We start from the raw sequence: 15652 nt of genomic DNA on the forward strand, positions 1-15652 counted from the left end.
AGAGCCAATCTTAAGAAATGGGGCTACAGGGTGGAATCCTCGGCATGCGAGTGCGGAGAAGAACAAACCACTGACCACCTGCTGCAATGCACCCTGAGACCTGCCACATGCACAATGGAGGACCTTCTTGCGGCAACCCCAGAGGCACTCCAAGTGGCCAGATACTGGTCAAAGGACATTTAGACCAACTACCAAGTTTGCAAAATCTGTGTGTGTTTTTTTCTTTTTCTTTTTAATCTGTGTGTTTGTTTTGTTCTGTTAGAATTGTAACACAATGGTATGGTTGCTGATGACACGATAAATAAATAAATAAATAAATAAATAATCTGTAAGATATTAGGTCACTCTACAAATATTATTAAAGTGACATAACATGATTGTATGTCTAAATAATATAGTTATTGTAGTTGGTGTGTGACTTTCCAACTTATGGCAACCCTAAGGCCAATCTAAACATTTTGTTCAGAAAAGGTTTGCCTTTGCCTTCCTTTGAAGCTGAGAGAATGTGACTTGCCCAAGGTCACCCAATGGGTTTCCATTGCTGAGCAGGGATTCAAACCCTTGTCTCCAGGATGGGAGCCCAAAGCTCAAACCACTAAATAATGCTGGCTCTCCAGTTAATATAATTCTAATGAGGGAATATAATTAAAACAGTACCCAACTCTGAACGATGTCATCGCAACAGCTAAAAGCAATAGGTATAATAAAACAGACCAGGCACTGCAAGAATGTTTGAACGTATTCAAGAACACTTGAAGTGTTGGTGCCAATAGCATCTTGGGTGAAGGGACTCCTTAACTGGAGAGCCACAGCTGACATGGCTGTCTCTCACACACTTAGTAACACATGATGTACTCCAGGTACATGGGAAAGATCTTGTGATTCCCATTGGTCACTGGCAGGCTCCTTGGCAGAATGGGACTCTTGTAAATTTTGGGTTCCAAGTTCTTTATAGCTTTACACAGAGCCACTGGCACCTTTAGTCAGAAGAAATCCCTGCCACTCCTTCAAAATAGGTAGGATGTGATTCCAAGTGATTATGCAGATTACAACTCTGGCAGATTTGCTGAGGTTTCAAAGCTGTGTTCAAGGGCCTGTGATAGACTTCTATCATACTTCAAGCCATAATTGAGTGTGATACTGCTAGCCTCCAAAAAAGGAAGTATAGGTTACCAAGTTCAGCACCAGTGAACATACCTTATTCCTTCTATGGTGGCTGCTAGTTTCGGTATCAGTAGAGTATCCACTCTGGGTTGTAATCTGAAGTTTAAATGAACAATCCAAGGCATTGAATTTTCACTTCAAATGAGGTTTGGCACTTTGGATAGCTCATTTACAGGCTGGGAGTAATTACCTCGCTCAATAGGGTCTACTAGGCATTACTACCCATGACACACACACACACACACACAAAAGTCCTTCATTTGAGGTAGAAGAACTCTAGCTCTCTCGTATACAAGAATGTAGATTTCTTTGATGCAGCCTTCACTTTGCAATCAACTAATTGGAGACTGGCAAAGACAGCCACAATTTTTGACATGGTCAATGAACTGGAAGCAAAAACATGGAACAGGGGAGAGAGTTTACTGTGGAGGGCAGGGTTGTCTTTTTCTGCTGCTGTTGCCCCAAGCACGAATGGCTTACTGTGAAATAGACAGTTCCAGTAATTTTTCCTTCCTTCTTTAGCAATAGGAGATGCAAGGAAAAACAGCTTTTGAGCATCTGGGACCCAGGTTTTACTGTCTGGGCTTCAGTAACTTCAGAAAGGAAAAAATATGTCAAGCAATAATGAGAAATCAGAACTGGAATTAGATGGGACGATGACCTATAATCACCACTGCAGGGAGAGAGGAGAGGATTGGTGGGGACATCTTCACATCTCATTTTGTGTACAAGAATTTGTGTTAGGTTTTGTTAGTTTGTCTATCACCAGAAATAATCTAGACTGATAGTTTTATTTCCTTTTTCATTTATCACCTATGGAAATTCTGATCGGATTCTGAAAAGAAGATTTTAAAAAATACAGTTTTGCAAGACAGGCTGAGTTAAAGGTTTTAGGAAGAGGATAGTCTGTATTACAAATGGCAAATTGGGAGGGGGAACTATAATTAAAATACCTGTCTGTTTTTATTGTATATTTTGCTATTGTATGTGTGTGACTTTGATGTTATTATTTGTTTGTTTGTATTTTATTTTGCTTGATTGTAATTCTTGGACTTGGCCTCATATTAGCTGCCCTGAGTCCCATTGGGGAGATGGCAGCAGGGTATAAATAAAGTTTATTATTATTTATTATTATCATCAGATGTTGCGGCATTTGGGTACATTTAACAGCAACAAATTATCATTTAGGTACTCTACTTTTATATACACACATTATTTTTATATTTTTTGTTTTATATTTATACATTTTAGTACATGTTATTTACTGTTGTTTTGTTGCCATCTTCAAGATGCTGTTTAGATTTTCTTCCTCATTAACAATATATCTTGGTTTGCCTTAAATGCATTTTATAATTTCCCCCTGAGTGCTCAATCAGATAATAAAATTTAACTGATTGCAATAGTTATATTACTCTGGTTTTTTTTTTTACTCTATCATTTGCTGCTGTGTTGGAGGAAAGGATGTCAACAACTTAAGAGAGATGTCACCATATTGCTGTTGTAAAGCAATGCTTTGTCTTACTTGACTGCTGAGCATGGCTGCCCTGTTTGGCACAAGTTGAAACAGGTGAATATAGCACTAAATGAAACATGTAGAATAATCACAGGATGTCTCAAACCTACACCTGTTGAAGAACTCTATAAGCTAGCTGGCATTGCCCTCCCCTGATATGTGACGGGAAGTTGCTGCTAACTGTGACAAAAATAAGGTTGAACACTGTGAAAGCCATTCACTGCATGGCTAGCAGCCTCCTCCCAGTAGACTCAAAGGAAAAGTTTCATGAGAATCCCCCCCCCCCAAACGAGGGTCTTCCTCCCGGGGCAAACCAAGAATGGGCAACTTGGAAATCCCTAAACAGACTCAGAAGTGGAGTGAGCAGATCAAAAGATAACCTGGCAAACCTAAAGGAATCCTCCTCCTTGTGTGACTGTGGAGGTGAACAAACAACTCCACATCTGTATGCTTGCCCACTATGCCCTGCCTCATGCACAGAGAAAGAGGTCTCACGGAATACCAAAGTCAGTGTTTTCCAAACCACTACATTTCCAATTTTTCTGAAAGAAGGAGACTGAAGAAGGCTGATACGAAGAGAAGCAATTCACTTGAGGTGTGGTGCTGAAAGACAGTTCTATGGATACCCTGGACTGCCAAAAAAGGCAACTGAATGGTTGCTGGAGCAAATCAAGCCTGAACTCTCCCTGGAAACCTAGATGATACTTTGGATGTATCATGAGAAGATACGACTCACTTGAAGGACAAAAACAGGGCAGAAAGAGGCAGGAAAAGAGGAAGACTACATAACATGTGGATAGACATGTGGAAGAAGCCACAGCCCCCAGTTTACAAGATCTGAGCAGGACTGTTGAGATAGGGTGACAGAGATCTCTCATTCATAGGGTTGCAGTGTGTCAAAGTCGACTTGATGGCAGTAAACCACAAAGGAAAATCTATGGCATGAGATTGTTTTTCAGAGGAGGTTTGCCACTGCCTCCCATAAAGGCTGAGAGAGAGCAACTTGCTCAAGGTCAAGCAAGGATTCAAACCATGGTCTCCAAAAACACTAGCAAAGAACTCAGATCACAGCACCTTGTTGGCTCCTTATCTGTGAACCACCTTTGGGTCTCACTTAATTGTGTATGTAAATAGATAGATAGATAGATAGATACTAGATGGATGGATGATAGATAGATAGATAGATAGATAGATAGATAGATAGATAGATAGATAACTTATTGGTTGCTGTTACTACCTTGGAACCAAACGAAAATCCATAATGTTTCTTTCTTTCTATACCTGTCATTCCATCTTGGACTGTATATGGAAGGCTTCTTTCCTCCTCTTCTGTTTTTGTGCCTCCCCTTCTACTGCCTCATGGGTTGTCCTCAGTTCCTTGGCTTCTTAATACATCATTGAAATGTAAGTAAAATGTGCAAGCTTCAGAATTCCCTTCCAAGTCCCTGTCTGAGTAATACTGTTTGGCATAATAATAATTCAGCTCGCTTCCAATACTCCTCCAGTTTCACCAAATGCTGTCATTTAGAGATCCGACTTTCCTTGAAGCTTTTGGAAGTGCCCACACATTCAATGCTTACAAAAGGTGCACACTGAATGTACAATTGTGTTAGCCAAGCACTTATTAGTGGAATAGTTTCCATATGATTTCAACAGAAAGGAAAAAACCATGAAAATGAACAAAATCTGGCTACCAGTTTTTTAAAAACTCTAAAATTAGAACAGATAATAATAACAACAACAACCACCACCACCACCACCACCAACTGGAAAAGCTGACAGGATACGAGGATTTAAAGATCGAACTGCAAAGACACTGGCACAAGCCAGTCAAGGTGGCCCCAGCCTAAAGACCTTGGCCTGCACTTAAAACACAATCAGTGCTGACAAAATTACCATCTGCCAGATGAAAAAGGCCACCTTACTGGGATCTGCAACCAGCCAGACTTTGAAGCTGCAAGGCCATCAAATGCTAATCAAGGTAGTCTATTGCAACATTCACACTTGCCTCAAGCAGACAATAGTTCTTTCTCGCACCCTAGACATTCCACAGATATATAAACCTAGTTTCCAACAGACCTCACAACGTCTGAGGATGCCTGCCATAGATGTGAGTGAAATGTCAGGAGAGAATGCTTCTGGAACATGGCAAGGCAACCCGGAAAACTCACTGCAACCTAGTGATTCTGGCCATGCAAGCCTTTGACAACACAAGTTCCATATGACTTTCCAATTATCAATTTTCTGAAATGGTCAGTTTTGTCCTTTACGGAAATATAGAATCATAAGTTCATAGTGCTATTTTCTTCAGTACTTCCGGATAAATGGCGCCTACTATTACACTACCAGTCAAAAGGTTCTGTACAATTATGCCATTTCCCTCTTCTTAAAGGATTTTTATAATAAGGGAAAAAAATAAAATGGAAGCAATACTGGAAAAACACGTGAGAGCTATAAATGGAAGACAATGCTGTCTGGAAACCGTCCCACCCCCCAGCCTGACTATTCATAGAGATAGGAAGACAATAAATACCTCGTATAGAAACCGTCCTCCCCAGAAAGCCATAAAAAGAGGACTTTTCACCTCTGTATAATGTGAAAGGCATGTAGATCTTTAGGAGAAGCCAATCTTAAATAGGTCACAGCCTCATAGGCTGGTCTCAAGTCCCATTCCTTTGTACTGCATGCCATTTGACTGTAAGCAAAATATGCAAACTCCCAAATTATTGAGTTCGAACTCCCAAGCTTCCAGTCTTCAACCGCATGTTTAATTCAATAATTCATCAGCCTTAGGATACCAAAAGAGATTTTCAAAAAGCAGCATTTTGGAGGATGTGCAGATCTTTTGAGCAGTGAATAATCCCAAATAGCATATAATCTAGGAATGGGCAAACTTTGGCTCCTGAATTGTTTTGGACTGCAACTCCCACCATTCCTAACAGCCTCAGGCCCTTTCCTTTTCCCCCTCAGCTGCTTAAGCAACTGAGGGGGAAAAGGAAGGGGCCTGAGGCTGTTAGGAATGGTGGGAGTTGCAGTCCAAAACAATTCGAGAGCCAAAGTTTGCCTGTGCCTGGTATAATCCCAAATATTTTCACATAAATATTGGATTTCTAGAACCACCAGACTATTTTATAAACACAGTTGGAATCCAGATGTTGCATTTCAGGGATATAGTCCTGGTTTATATGGGGTTTACTCATGGGGAAGCATTTCCAGGACTGCAGACTCCACTTTCTCCCTTCCAAGCCTTGAAGGCCACCTTGATCTACATTTGGATCCATAGAATGAAGGACAGAAAAGGGATCTTCTCCCCTTCTACCCCATTGATTGGACCGTTCTCTTGCTGTATTTCCCACACAGGCACGGCTGACATCTATGTCATTGCAATATAAAGAAAAACACTTGGAAACCGGTAATCGTGGGAGATATTGCTTTAAAAGCAGAACGCCTCAAGTTCATTCCTCATCCTTGCCCGGAAGGAGAGGGAAAAGTCGCTGTTTCAAAGCCACCCTCCTCAATCGGTGTAGACAAAAGAAGGCCCCCCAACCAGACTCTGTATAAGCCATCTTCCTATGAGATGGTTCACTGGAGCAGTAGGATACATTTGCCCAGCCCAGCAGTTTCTCTTTCCCCCTTGATTCATGAAATCGCCTCAAGAAACACGCACACAAAAGATACTAGCCCTGTCCTCTTGCAACCTAACAGCTTAGTCCCTTTAAATCACATCCATCCATTTGTGTTGTCAACGGCTTTCATGGGCAGAATCACTTGGTTGCTGTGAGTTCTCCTGGCTTTATGACCATGTTCCAGAAGCATTCTCTCCTGACGTTTCACCTGCATCTACGTCAGGCATCCTCAGAGGTTGTGGGGTCTGTTAGAATCTAGTTAATTGGGGTTTATATATCTGTGGAATGTTCATGGTGGGAGAAAGAACTCTTGTCTGCTTGAGGCAGGTGTGAATTTTGCAACTGGCCACTTTGATAGCCTTTCTGCTTCAAGGCCTGGCTCGTTGCTGCCTGGGGGAATCCTTTGTTGGGAGGTGTTAACAGGCCCTGATTGATTTAGGTCTGGAATTCCCCTGCTTTTTGAATGTTGTTCTTTATTTACTGTCCTGATTTTGTGGTGATTGTGTGGTGGAGGCTCCTTCTGTGTGGTGGAGGCTCCTTCTTTGGAAGCTTTTAAACAGAGGCTGGATGGCCATCTGTCAGGGGTGCTTTAAATGGAATATTCCTGCTTCTTGGCAGGGGTTGGACTGGATGGCCCATGAGGTTTCTTCCAACTCTATGATTCTATGATTTTAGAGTTCTTTAATACTGGTGTCCAGGTTTTGTTCATTTTCATGGTTTCCTCCTTTCTGCTGAAATTGTCCACATGCTTGTGGATTTCAATGGCTTCTCTGTGTAGTCTGACATGGTGGTCCAGCATTTCTGTGTTCTCAAATAATATGCTCTGTCCAGGTTGGTTCATGAAGTGCTCTGCTATCGCTGAATTCTCATGTTTCTTGATTTGTGTTTGGGCAATGCTCTGTTTGGTGGTCCCTATGTAGACTTGTGATTAATTGCAACATTCACACTTCCAACAGACAAGAGTTCTTTCTCGCACCCTGGACATTCCACAGATATATAAATCTCACTTGCCCAGTTTCCAAGAAACCTCACAACCTCTAAGGATGCTTGCCATAGATGTGGGCAAAATGTCAGGAGAGAATGATTCTGGAACATGGCCTACAGCCTGGAAAACTCACAGCAACCCAGTGATTCTGGCCATGAAAGCTTTCAACAACTCATTCTTCATCCTTGCCAGGCAGGAAAGTAAAAATGTTGCTGTTTCAAAGCCATCCTCCACAATCAGTGTAGACCTGTGTTTCTCAACCTGAGGGTTGGAACCCCTGGGGGGGGGGGGGTCATGAGGGGGTGTCAGAGGGGTTGCCAAAGACCATAAGAAAACACAATATTTTCTGTTGGGGTTCTGTGTGAGAAGTTTGGCCCAATTCTATCGTTAGTGGGGTTCAGAATTCTCTTTGATTGTAAGTGAACTATAAATCCCAGCAACTACAACTCCCAAATGTCAATGTCTATTTTTCCCAAATGCCACCAGTATTCACATTCAGTATCTGTGCCAAGTTTGGTCCAGATCCATCATTGTTTGAGTCCAAAGTGCTCTCTGGATGTAGGTCAGCTACAACTTCAAAACTCAAGGTCAATGCCCACCAAACCCTTTCAGTATTTTCTATTGGTCATGGGAGTTCTTTGTGTGCCAAGTTTGGTTCAATTCCATTGTTGGTGCGGTTCAAAATGCTATTTGATTGCAGGTGAACTATAAATCCCAGCAACTACAACTCTCAAATGTCAAGGTCTATTTTCCCTCAAACTCTGTCAGTGTTCACATTTGGCCATATTGAGTTCCCCTGCCAAGTTTAGTCCAGATCCATCATTGTTTGAGTGGTGAACTACAACTCCAAAACGTCAAGGTCTATTTCCCCAAAATTCCCCCAATGTTCACATTTGGGCATGCTAAATATCTGTGCAAGTTTGGTCCAGACCCATCATTATTTGAGTCCACGGTGTTCTCTGGATGTGGGTGAACTACAACTCCAAAACTCAAGGTCAATGCCCACCAAACCCTTCCAGTATTTTCTGTTGGTCATGGGAGTTCTTTGTGTGCCAAGTTTGGTTCAATTCCATTGTTGATGGAGTTGAGAATGCCCTTTGATTGTAGGTGAACTATAAATCCCAGCAACTACAACTCCCAAATGACAAAATCCAACCCCCAACCCCAACAGTATTCTAATTTGGGTGTATTGGGTATTTGTGCCAAATTTGGTCCAGTGAATGAAAATACATCCTGCATATCAGATATAAAATTACAGTTATGAAGTAGCAACAAAAATAATTTCATGGTTGATACAGTTCCTCCACAACACGAGGAACTGTATCAAGGGTTTGCGGCATTGGAAAGGTTGAGAGCCACTGGTGTAGACAAAAGAAGGACCCTGTATAAGCCATCTTCCTTTGAGATGCTTCACTGAAGCAGCAGGTACATTTGCCTAGTCCAACAGTCCCTCTTTCCCCCTTGATTCCTGTAATTACCCCAAGACACACACACACACACACAAAAGATCCTGGCCTTGGTCCCTTGCAGCCTGACAGCTAGGTCCCTTTAAATCACATCCATCCATTGATTCCTCTTTCCTGCTCATCCTTTGAATGTATGGAGGAGAGGCCATCCACACCCCAAACCCTCTCCCCCTTCTTGTGCTTTTCCCACACAGGCAGGGAGGTGTATTCATAGAGTTGGAAGAGGTTTTCCCTTCCTTGTGAGTGTCCTCGCCTTCCTTTCCCTCTTTCCTCGACTCCTAGGGTCTCCCCGCCGCCGCCGCCGCCCACCCGTGACCCACATCACAACAGCCTTGGATCCCAACGTGGCCCGAAAGGGGAGCAGCAAAGCAGCTTGCAGGCGCCACGCCAGCCCCAAACCCCACCGCTTGTCTCCTCTCCGCCTTGGGCCAGCTGGGCTCGGGCCAAGCCTGGGTGTTTGCCGCCTCTGGCCGGCTTTCTTCCCTCTTGACAGGCAGATGGGCCACGGCTGTGGGTCGGAGTTTCCCCCGCCCTCCTTTCTCCCTTTCTCCCGCAAAATGAATGGAGAGATGCCTCAGCATCCTTCCTCCTGCATCCATCCATCCATCCATCCATCCTTCATCCTTCCTTTCTCCCTCCCAGATCATCCGCATGGACCATCACCACCTGCCTGCCTGCCTGCCTATCTATCTACCTACCTTTAAACATGAAGCTCTCCTTTTGTCTCTGGCTTCGGGGTTGGGGTGCCTCCGTCGTCGTCCTCCTCCTCTGCGCCCCAAAGGCTCCCCCACCCCCGGAGAAGATGCAAAGCGGGTGGCGCCTGGCTTCCTCTTCCTCTCCTTCTTCCTCCCCCCACCCCTTTTCCCTCCTTCTTCTCCAAAGGAGATCTCAAAGCAACCCGGCTGCTGCCCAAGCCCAGCTCACGTGACCTGCCTCTCCCCCTCCCTCCCTCCCTGCAAAATCACACCCCCCCCCCCCCATTCATTGCCTCCCCCCTTTTCCTCTCCCTCTCAGGACCCCAAAGGCTAGGGCCGCCCTGGGAGGCAGGAAAATGGATGCTGGCTCTTGGAAAGGGAGGGTGTGGGTGCTAAATGAATGGGAAGGATGGGGCCAGAGCCATGTTTATTCCCCCCCCCCCAATCTTTTATTTATATATATATATATATATATATATATATATATATATATATATATATATCTTGTCGAAGGCTTGTATGGCTGGAATCACTGGGTTTTTCAGGCTATATGGCCATGTTCTAGAAGCATTACTATACAATATATATTACAATTTATTACTAATATTATATTATATATTATTATATTATACACACACACATATAGTAATATAATATTATATAATAATATCTAACCAGTCCATACGTCAGGAAATAAAATACAATATATATTACAATATATTACTAATATTATAGATAGATAGATAGATAGATAGATATTGATTTATAATATTATAATATATAATATTATAATATCCAACCAGTCCATACTTCAGGAAATAAAGCCCGACTGCTCATTGGAGGGAGGGATATTAGAAGCAAAGATGAAGTATTTTGGTCACATATTGAGAAGACAGGAAAGTTTAGAGAAGAGAATGATGCTGGAGAAAATGGAAGGAAAAAGGAAGAGGGGCCGACCAAGGGCAAGATGGATGGATGGTATCCTTGAAGTGACTGGCTTGACCTTGAAGGAGCTGGGGGTGCTGACAGCCGACAGGGAGCTCTGGCATGGGCTGGTTCATGAGGTCACAAAGAGTCGGAAGCGACTGAACAAATGAACAACAAAATACTAATAAGAATACAATATAATATTACAGTATAACGATTTTATCCTGGCGAATGGCTTTTATATAATTTTATGTAATTTATGTAATGTAATTGGTAACTTAACCTTGGAGGGCTGTGTCCCTAGTTTGGGGACCCCTGCAATACACCTATCAGGCCAATGAGTGACCATCACTCATAAAAATGCTGAAAAACACAGAGGAAGGGACTTAAAAAGCCAAAAAAGCAAAAAGATGCTACAGTGCATGTGCAAAAATGACTCCCCTGGCAAACAAAATATACAATAGCATATCCACATTCTCTTCCAGACTACATCTCCCAGCATCCCCTAGACTAGGCCCTTTAGGAGAAGAGGATGATCCAAATGCACTGCTCCCAAACTGCAAGCTTTTTTCTCCTTGGATTTTTTGAGAGCATCCCAATCCCTGCATATTTCCAATTTCCTATTCCTTGACTGCAACTCCCAGCAATCCTCCAGATGGATAAGATTAGATAGAGATAGATAGATAGATAGATAGATAGATAGATAGATAGGTAGGTAGATTGATCAGGAGGACTGCTGGGAGTTGCAGTGCAAGAATAGGTAGAAAAGTAAGAAAGGGGAGAAAGAGGAAGGGAAAGAAAAGGGAGGAGGAAGAGAAGAGGAAGACAAGGAAGGAAGGAGAGAATGAAACTAAATAAGGGAAGGAAGGAGGACAAGAGGGAGGAAAGGTTGACCATGGCAATGCTAGTCTTATATAAATAAAAATGTAATGTTTGTTTGTGGGATTAACTTAACTCAAAAACCACTGGACAAATTGACACCAAATTTGGAGACAATGCACCTATCAGGCCAACAAGTGACCATCACTCATAAAACACTGAAAAGACTTAAAAAGCAAAAAAAAAAAACCCATGACAACGCATGCGCAAAACCACATATATACACTAATATATACACACGTATACACATACACACACACACAAAACACATATACACAGATTGGGCCACAGCAACGTGTGGCAGGGGACAGCTAGTAACATATTATATTGTATTTACATATAACTTGTAAGCCGCTCTCAGTCCCCTTCGAGGTGAGAAGGGCAGCATATAAATGTCCTAAATAAATAAATAAACCACTTCATCCACATTCAGCATTTTAGCCCCACTGTTTTCAGTTTTTTGAGGATCTCAACATGGTGCAGAGCTTGAGTGTTAGGACTACCACTCAGGAAGACAGAGTTTGTCCCCCCCCCCCCCCCCAATTTGGCTATACCATCCCATTACATGACCTTGGGTATATCACATTCTCTTGGCTGCAGAGGAAGGCAATGGGCAATCTCCTCTGCACACATTTTGCCAAGAAAACCTCACAATGGGGCCTTGAATGCACACAATGACAGCAAATGGTTTTTTTGTGTGACAGGAGCGACTTGAGAATCTGTAAGTCGCTTCTGGTGTGAGAGAATTGGCCATCTGCAAGGATGTTACCCAGGGGATGCCCAGTGTTTTTGATGTTTTACCATACTTGTGGGAGGCTTCTCTCATGTCGGAGCTGACAGAGGGAGCTCATCCGCGTTCTCCCTAGATTCGAACCTGTGGCCTGTCAGTCTTCAGTCCTGCCTGCACAAGGGTTTAACCCACTGTGCCACTGGGGGCTCCTAGCAAATGAAAAGCCTTGAAGGCACACAATGGCAGCAAATGAAGCCAGTGGCTTATGGAGAGCGTTCTACCTCCATTTACACCTTCCACCATCCTAAGTCTTTGGAAACAGCAAGGAGCTGCTCCCAGCTGCATGGAGATGTGGAGTGTCTGCCAGCAATGATCTGCCTGTCGCCCAGGCGAGGGGAAATCTGCCTCCCTGTCAGTGTGCAGAGCGTGCCCAGGCGGTTTCTCCATGCGCCTGTAGGCATCCACATCTGTGTGTGTCTCGGTGCATTTGTCATGGTGAGCACGAAAGCCTCAGAGCCGGGAGGCGTGTCTCGTCCACACCTCCAGTTCTCCACATCTCTCAGACATTTGCATTTGCTTTGGCAGATGGAGAGACACCCACCATGTGCAAAGGGAAGCAATTTTCACAGGAGATGAAATAAAAAGCACAGCTCATGTAGAGATTGCTGACCACGACAGTTCTTTCCGGATGTATTTCACTGCATGTAGCCAGGCTGGGGAGCCATTGCCCCATGACCAAGAAGTGAAATATACCTCATATCAGTATTCATCCATGCAGTCTTCTTTACAAATGATGACTGATGGATATGCACAATATTTCTGCAAATCCCTCTGGTTTAACATTTGGATAGCTGCACTTAGCCGGCATAGCCGACACCTACATAATCTTATATCCTGCCTCTGAGAGAGAGCATATATCTCATTGCTTACATCCAGACAGTTACATCCAGAATGGACTACTGTAATGCACTCTGTATGGGGCTGCCTTTGAAGACGACTTGGAAATTGTAGCTAGTGGAAAGGTCAGCAGCCAACTAACTGGGGCAAGCTCTGAGGATGCCTGCCATAGATGTAGGTGAAACGTCAGGAGACAATGCTTCTGGAACATGGCCATACAGCCCGAAAAACTTACAGCAACCCACTGTCTCTGAATTAACCTTTTTGTCAATTTTCACAATCCTCTAGATTTATATTTGGCTAGAGGTCTGCTGAAAAAAAATGTACCTGTTCCAACTTACATAGAAATTCAACTTAAAAACAAACCTACAGAACCTATCTTGTTTGTAACTTGGGGACTGCCTGTACATCACAATATTGCTTCAGGGAATTCTGGGGTGCAGTTGCAGCAGATGGTCCTCATGTCAATGGGGTGGGGGTGGAAGGGTGGGAGTTATGCCACCCCAAGTCTTAGTTTAAACTTTAAAATAGCTATCCAAGGTACGGACCCTGACCCCCCCCCCCCCAATGGATCCTTTAAAGCATTGTCTAAAGCCCAAAGCCTACTCACTATACCACAGACATAAGAGGCACCATCTGCCGTCAGTGTGTGCATCGTGTTGTTCAAGACAGAGCTCACCACTCCACATATGTACACCAATGCCAGACCCATGCTCCCTGTTGGACTTACAGTCAAATGCATCTGGGTTTGTCTCAGGAGGAGAGGTGGAATCTTCAGAGATGAGATTGGCCTCCGTGGCTTCATCCTCAAGGCACTCTCGAGATCCAGTATCTGTGTTGTTTGAAACATCACATCTTCCCTCAGAAGCAGGTTCCTCTTGAACAGTTTCCTTCTTTGGTGCTGAAATAGTGAGATGTTTTGGAAGGGTTTCAGGAGATGACTGAGGGGACAATGATGGTGGGTTAGAGGGAGCCGCATTTCTCTGAGAACCTGGTATCTCTGTGTCTTTAACTTGATTTGCACCTTCACGGCAGCAAGCAGTGAGCAAATTTGTAGAGCTCTCATCTGCAGTTGGGGGAAAGATCTGTAATCCAGATGGTGACTGGGGGCTTGGTAAACGCGACTCCCCTCGCCTTGCTTCCTTTCTAAGGGGAACCTTCTTGAATTCTCTCTTTGCCATGTAGTGTAGGAGGAGTTGTCGGCCAGGTGGAGGGGTGCTGCTGCTCTTGTTAAGCGTAAATGAGAGCGAACTTAGTTTCCGTGGTTCCAAACCATTGGCTGCTGTCCACTCAGGGGGCTGTGATGTTGGGTGAGGAAGGCATGATGTGAGGACTTCATGGCTACGAGGTGGTTTGGGGGGACCAAGCCGGGAATTAAATTTGGGTATCCCTTGGCTCTTTCCTAAGGAGGTCCGTTTCATGGAGTCTTGCATGAATGAGTTGAGGCAGGTGTCCTGCTTCAAGGTGGGGTTAAGAGCTGCCAGTTTTCCACTTCCACTGCCATTGCCACTTCCACTTCCAACAGAGTGAGTTGAACGGCCTGGGATGCGGCTGGGATTGGACGAGGCTCCTAGAGTTGGAATATGCCTTTGAATCCGGCGGGAGGAATGAGAATATTCCTTCTCCATTGTCATGGCTTGTTATCTCTGTTCTACCTAAAAGGGGGGGGGGGGGGGGAGATAAAGGAAGATAAAGGAAGCACTAATGCAGGGTATTCATCATTCAGTTCTAAATAAAACAAAAAACATTGACTTAGCCATGACCTTCTGTCAATGACTGTGAACACAGCTCCCAGATTCTCCTGGCCAGTATGTGTCCATCTTGCTGTCTGGGAATTTAAAGAGATGCAGTCCAAAAAGTAGCTTTCCATCTCTATGATATTTTTATTATGTGGGACCTAACAGACAATCAGTGTGGTATAGTAGTGTGAGTATTTGACTAAAACTCCAGGAAGCTATGATGCATATCCCCAAACTGCCTTGGAAATACACTGGGGACCTTAGGCAGATCATACTCTCACAACCTAAGGGGAAGACAATGGCAAACTTTCTCTGCATATCCCCACTCCCCCTGTGATAGGATTGCCATAAGTTGGACTTGACTAGAAGGCACATGGCAACAATGGGACTCTACATTTGTTGCATAATCAGCCTGAATAAGCTTCAGCTTTCAGAAATCTACTTTGAAAATATGCAAATCCTGGGAAGGTAAGTTGCAGATGAAATATATCATCACAATTCCCTTCAGGCTGCAGCTTCAGTCTAAACTGAAGAGCCCTGAAGCAAGTTTTACCAAAATATCACTTTATCAAAAACCTCAGACACAAAATTTCCTTCTAATAAAAAGTTGTCCCTGAGATCAACATATTTATTATTGGCCCAGCCAATGGAAAACACATGCAAAAGTTTACATCAACATTTTGTTTGAATATTATTCACAGAAGCTTACAAGAAGGTATGGTTCACACAGCCATATAACCCAGAATATCAAGACAGAAAATCCCATAATATTTGCTTTAACTGGGGCCCCTTCCACACAGCACTAAGTCCCAGAATATCAAGGTAGAAGATCCCACAAATATCTGAGTGTGGACTCAGATAACCCATTTCACAGCAGATATTGCGGAATTTTCTGCATCAATATTCTGAGATATAGGGCTGTGTGGAAGGGCCCTGGGTTATGTGAGTCCACACTGCCATATATTCCAGTTCAAAGTAGATAGTGTGGGATTTTACTTAGCTGTGTAGAAGGCACCAGAGAGACATTTTGC

The 15652-nt window shown here is 43.6% G+C and overlaps 1 protein-coding gene across 3 annotated transcripts in view; it reads right to left on the bottom strand.

Annotated features, from left to right (window-relative positions):
• SEPTIN3 (septin 3) overlaps nucleotides 1–15652 on the bottom strand; it is a 38304-nt gene that overhangs the window by 21953 nt on the left and 699 nt on the right. For 2 of the 3 annotated variants that reach the window (XM_067469167.1, XM_067469166.1), the window contains exon 2: nucleotides 13613–14537. In XM_067469167.1, coding sequence (XP_067325268.1) covers nucleotides 13613–14516 — 904 coding nt within the window. In that variant the 5' untranslated portion in view covers nucleotides 14517–14537. Of the gene's footprint in view, nucleotides 1–9452; nucleotides 9680–13612; nucleotides 14538–15652 lie in introns of those variants that run through there. The other variant, XM_060777144.2, reaches the window with a different exon arrangement.

This window comes from Anolis sagrei, chromosome 5, assembly GCF_037176765.1.
Source record: "Anolis sagrei isolate rAnoSag1 chromosome 5, rAnoSag1.mat, whole genome shotgun sequence".
Classification (NCBI taxonomy): Eukaryota; Metazoa; Chordata; class Lepidosauria; order Squamata; family Dactyloidae; genus Anolis; species Anolis sagrei.